This window comes from Sipha flava, unplaced genomic scaffold (genome assembly GCF_003268045.1).
Source record: "Sipha flava isolate LNK unplaced genomic scaffold, YSA_version1 225_pilon_pilon, whole genome shotgun sequence".
Lineage (NCBI taxonomy): Eukaryota > Metazoa > Arthropoda > Insecta > Hemiptera > Aphididae > Sipha > Sipha flava.
The window spans coordinates 67,250-73,522 of NW_020272859.1; the positions used below are offsets into that span (position 1 = coordinate 67,250).

Below are 6,273 nucleotides of genomic sequence, written 5' to 3' on the forward strand. Positions count from 1 at the left end.
CGGTTTTTAATAAAATTAGTTGGTTATAGATATCAGGGAATCCAAATTTAAGCATTCTTAAATAATTAATGAACCATAAAAAGTACAACAATGGTATAAGCTTGTGAAAATGCATCGGCAGAAGTTATGTTTTGAACGACGATAGCAAAAACCTAGGTACACTCGTAAAAACTATTTGAATATTGAAATTTGACGCGTTCCATTTAAGACCATACTCTTGAACAACGTAGAAATTATGTAATGTCGTGCTCTAGTCATAAAATTATAAACTGTTTGGTATAGACGTCTTGATAAATCGTCTTGGCCACTACATTGTCTATATTGTTATATATCCATATTGTTTTTATTAAAATATACATGAGTAAATTCCTATGTGCATCAATGTTTTCACACTGATATCAGATATTGATAAAAGTAGGCAGGTACTTCTTTAAAAAAAATTTATTTTTTTTATCATATTAAATAAAGCTGAATGAAATTTTTTTTAATTTCATTAATTAATTAAAGCTTATTTTCTTGCATACTGGGTCTTATTGGTAGACCTCGATCCAACCTTGAGTCAATTATTTCAGGCAGTAAAGATTCCATATAACATTTTGTAGCATATGTTTCAATTTTCGATGTCCAAAATTCGATATCTTTGAATATTTGGTCTACTATATAACCTGAAATAAATACAGAAAGCAATTCGTTTAAATTCGAACATATATGTATATGATAACATAAAATAATTATTATATTTTAGATTACTGCTATGTAATAGCCAGCTGGCTATGTATACAAAATCAATATCGTATAACCCATAGCGAGTGTTTTCAACGAGTGTAAAACAATTACGAAATATTAATCGAACGTTCATTATTAACAAGGCAACATAAAGGAAATACTGTGGACAAGAAGAGAATAAAAAATAAAAACGATCAAGAAACGAGGAATTCGAGACACCATTACGCCTGTGTCATATCGTCGATCACGCTTAAGAACTGCGATGACGAACCGTTCGGAGAACATTTCGACCACCATGGACGACGGCCAAAAGTGCAGGCTGTTCGTGGGCAACCTGCCGAAGGTGAAAACGGAAAAGGAAATATTCGACGAAGTGAGCCGCATAACGCGTGGTCATCTGGTGCGTGTGATCACGTACAAGAACTTTGACGACCCGTCGATGCACCGGGGCTTCTGCTTCCTGGAATACGGGTCGGTGGCCGCGGCTACGGACGCCAAACGGGCACTGTCAAAGCAAAAGATATTCGGGTGCAAAACGTACGTGGACTGGGCGGACCCGGAACCGCAGGTGGACGCGGATACGATGGCCACAGTCCGCATACTGTTCGTCAGTCAGTACGGCGGCATACTGGACGAACGCGTGCTAGCCAAGGTGTTTGGCCAGTACGGGGTCGTAGAGCGCGTAAAGAACCTGAAGAACTACGCGTTCGTGCACTTTGAGCGGCGTGAGGATGCGCAGTCAGCCATGGACGCGCTGGACTGTTCCAGGGACGTGGCTTCAGGCGTGTGCCTCGACGTCGAGTGGGCCAAGCCGCCAGTAGACATGCAAACGCGGCAGCGGATATTGCGTAACCGGGAATGCCGGGTACGGAAATCCGCGGTCGCAGCCATGAGTCAACCGGTTCGCTATACCCCCCAGTCATTGGGACGCGCTCCCGAAGCCAAAAGATGCGTCGGTCCCGCCCCCGTCGCCGCAGCCTACACCAAGTACGACCATTGCGGTTACGACTTCGGACTACGGCAACCGTGCAACCGGTGCACCCCCGCATCCATGGTAAGCATTCCCGTAGCCGAGGCCACGTTCGATGAGCACAACAGCGAAAGTGCATGCCAAAGCTGTACCAACGTTACGAGTGCGGACGAGTGCAAATCGGTCCGTCACGACGATGGCGATTGGAAGAAGGGTTGCACGAGAACGTTGGACCAGAAACTGTTGAACTTTTTCGAAAGAATGTCCACGAGCTGCGCCAAAAACGATTAACATCACCGTTGTGTTGTATAGCCGTTTACGATGTTTAAAAATCTTTCAATCTTTGTTTAATGTTAAAAAACCCGCGTTTTACAGAAAATAAAAATAAAAATGAAAAAAAATTGTTTCAAATAATTTAGTCAACATAGCACGTGTTCAATCAATTGAAACACGAAGTATTGCTTATTTTTAACAATAATTTCGTTAAAAGTTTCGATTTTATTTATTTATTAATTACTTCTCTTTTATTTAGTTATCCTGATTTTATTTATTATTTTATTATCAATTTTTTTTTTTTATGAATTATTATAGAATTTTTTGTACATCTATTCTATATTTATGAGACATACATGAAATTAGTAAATTTGAAAACGTTGCATACAATTTCATAAGCAATCATGTTTATTTATTTTTCTTATTCACTTTTTTGTTACCCATCTACAAAAGTACGCAATCGTATTTTACCCAATTATTCAAAATTGTGTCGCAGCTACCCCACTTCATTTTACCTATCTATATATATATAAAAATGGAGCTAAAAATGTATAACACTTCATCAATTGAGAACGGCTGGGCCGATTTGGCTCAAAATTTTTTTTTAATTGTTCGTAATTGCCAGGAGAAGGTTTTTACGAAAAAAAAATTGCTAAAAAAGTATTATTGTTTAATAAATTGTAGTTTAATTTAATAATTTTTGACCCGGTCAATAACTGTGCAATTAAAAATGAATTATTAAATGATACTATTAAAAAACTATTAAAAACTATTAATTTTATTTTTGGTATTAAATGACGGGTATTGCATAAATATTAAACAACAAGATCCCGCAACAAGTGCTAAAACAAACAGGAATGTTAGTTCCAAGGATTATTATGCATATTGGTTGATGATTAGAAACGATCAGGACAACGTTATTCTACGATTACGTGAACTTTTTCAACAATTCATGGTTGACATGAATGTAAAGATAGAGAGCGAACTTGCGATTCAATCAAAAAAAGCTGCTTGCGGAAAATTCTCAAAACAATTGTCAGATATCGGTGATGGGAGAGTTACTACAGGTAAAACGGGATGTATAAAATTACCGATCCAATTCTACACAATCATTGATTCGCAAGATGCTCTCATTAACCAGATATTTCCTAATGTACACAGACAATACACAAATCATGAGTGGTTGGCAGAAAGAGCAATTTTAGCAGCGAAAAATATGGACGTCAACGAATTGAATCTCAAGGTACAACATTTATTACCAGGAGACTTGGTGCCATAGAAATCTAATGATACAGTTTGGTGGTGCTACTGAAGCTGTAAATTATCCAACAGAGTTTTTAAACTCATTAGATTTACCAGGCAAGCAAACTCATAATTAACAACTCAAGGTTGGATCTTTGGTTATTTTGCTTCAAAATTTGAACGGTTGTACAACGGCACGCGATTAGCCATTAAAAAATTAATGAAAAATGTTATTGAAGCCATCATTTTAAATGGAAAATTCTGAGGTGAAAATATATTATTACCGCGGATCCCTATTATACCCACGTATGTGCCAATACAATTTAAAGCCTTCAATTTCCAATTAGATTGGCATTTGCAATGACTTTCAATAAGTCTCAAGGCCAAACGATGTCTGTATGTAGCTTAGATTTGAGCACATCATATTTTTCACACGGACAATTATATGTGGCGTGCTCTCGAACAATCCAGTTTGTTTGTGTTGGCAAATAATGGGATGATAAAAAAAATATTTTACACTCTGTTGCATTAAGGGATTGATATTGTTTTTTACTAATATTGTCATAATTAGCGATGTATATAATTTTAAAGGATCAATTTAAATAAATTATTAAAAAAGTAAATGTTTGATGTTTTTTCATTTTTATATTCCGTCACCGTTCACAGCACTCCATATCTCTTCCACTTATATACTACATTCTTATACACTTATATTAAATTAGTTATTTTTTTCTAGCAAAATATTCTCTAGAAATAATTTATATGACAAAACGATGTTTGTCGGGTCAGCTAGTTTTATTATAATTATGTTAAATAAATCTCGTTTAATATGTTCGGTAGATAACATGATTTTTATAATATTGTTTTTAACTATAATAAATTTATTTTCAATGAATTTTTATTTTGCATTTTTTCTTTTTTTTAGAGCATTAAAATTCCACTCCTAATAATAATATTTCTACCGAGGTAAATTTGTATTCGTAATCGACGGTATTCACCGTATTCGAGTTTTCCTATAAATTCCTCCTTACCATTATCATCATGGAAAAATTGGCGATACTATCGATATTATGGTAGCATAATAATAACTAGGGCTAGGATTTTAATGACCCAAAAAACCTAAAAAAATGATATTAAAATAACCTAAAAATGACCTTAAAAAATGCCCAAAAGATAAAAATGATTTTAAAATATTATAAAAATGCATTATAAATTATAATTTATAATTATTAATTATTATTTATTAATTAATATTTCGGTAGAAAGTTATTTAAATTATAATATTATAAAAAATAGCATAAAAAAAACTCAAGTTTGAAGTTTGGACTTATCATGCAATGACCAGCTTGAAATTTTCTGAAATAAACAACAAAAAATACTATAAAATAAAAAATATATACGTATATTTTTTTTATTCTAAAAATTACGTTTAAATTGTATTGTTGCATTGGACAATCAGTAGCTCCTTCAAGTTTTCAAATACAAATGACCGCCGATTATCTGCTAGCAATGTCTTGTAAGTTGAAAAACTTCTTTCCACGTCCACAGATGTAATCGGAGCAAATTTCATGTACGTGATATCGTCGATATTGAACTTATCAGGGAAATGAGCCGTGTCTAATTCAGTTCCTTCAATTATTTTTGATATTTTACTTAACGTTTCAAATCCAGTATTTTTCTCCAACACCATCTTTAATTTGTTTTATATAGCACTAACTAAATAGATATTTAACAAAACCATACGTAGGTACACTTCACACCACTGTCATCTAATTTTACGATTAAGATAACTCGTGGTATCAAAGTTTATTGTTGTAATATATAAGTGGTTTTATTATCAATAACGAGTACTAACACACTATCTATATAATTGAAATATTTATATAATTATTTCTGTTACAAATTCAAAACTTTTATTGAGAACATCTAGTGTAAATGAAAATGTATAAAAAAATTACCAAGATTTCAAAATAGTATAAAAATGCCCTTAAAAACTGAAAAAATGACCTAAAAATGCTACAAAATGACTCTAAATCCATAAAAGTGCAAAAAATGCAAAAAAAAAGCAAAATAAAAACTATATATTTGGACTCATATATGACCAAATCACATTTTGTGCTTGAAAAGCTATGTCCTGTAAATCCTAAAAAAAAATGCAAAATCCTATACTATCCTAGCCCTAATAATAACACATTATCCATTATCGTTATAGTATAGCCTATAGAAAACGTTTATGTATTTCATCCAAATATTTTTGATTTAAAAAAAAAAAAAAAATTATTGTCTATTATTGTTTGATATCCGTTGTGGGTACGGGGCTATGGCTTCCTCTGCTTCCTCGTTAAACTGGATTTGGATAGAACTTAGGATTTATTGTACTGAGTGAAATAAAAATAATAAAGTAGGAGCCAATTATTAGGAACATTTTAGGGCGAATTCAATAAACTGATTATTTCTAATAAGCGATTGGTTTTGTTTATTATGAAAAAAATGTATAATTCAAAAAAAATTATCTACTGTGAAAAAACAATTTATATGCTAAGTAAAATATGCGTTTATCGTTGTTTGTTGCCTTGCATCGAGTAACTTGATGATCATGGTTTCATAAAAATAATGTTGTCCAAAGCCTTTTTCAACCGCACGGTGCAGGACTGTTCTCTTGAGAACACTTAGAACTTCTACAATTTTTTTACCTTATGTGGATGTTTCTCTTTTTTCTTCTTCATCGTTAGTGACAGCATATTCAATTGTTTGAGGATTCATAACTGCATTACAGATCTTCTGTTGGAATCTCCAACATCATATCTAACAACATGTCTGCAAAATCGATGTATGAGTCTACATCGATCCAATCTTCATACACTTCTTCCGAGAGTTCGACTACTTCCAATCGTAACGATGATAAAGTAAATTGAAATTACAATACATTAGTTGTCGCCAAATAATCTGTATCTTTCGACGGCCTTGGCCCTCATTGTTTCAAATTACCGATTTGTTGTTTCAATAATCCTATTTATTTAAAATGTCTTAATATACGGTCGATCTATCCCTAGACATTTTGT

General features: G+C 33.2%; 1 protein-coding gene across 1 annotated transcript; it reads left to right on the forward strand.

Moving 5' to 3' along the window:
• The first annotated feature begins 1,021 nt into the window (after positions 1–1,021).
• LOC112683407 (heterogeneous nuclear ribonucleoprotein Q-like) lies at positions 1,022–1,987 on the forward strand. Its single transcript, XM_025554442.1, has one exon. It carries the CDS (start codon positions 1,022–1,024, stop codon positions 1,985–1,987), a length of 966 nt encoding a protein of 321 aa, XP_025410227.1.
• The last annotated feature ends 4,286 nt before the right edge of the window (positions 1,988–6,273 follow it).

Bases quoted from the DNA above. Each gene is read 5' to 3' on its own strand.
- LOC112683407 (XM_025554442.1), top strand. From the start codon at position 1,022: ATGGACGACGGCCAAAAGTGCAGGCTGTTCGTGGGCAACCTGCCGAAG.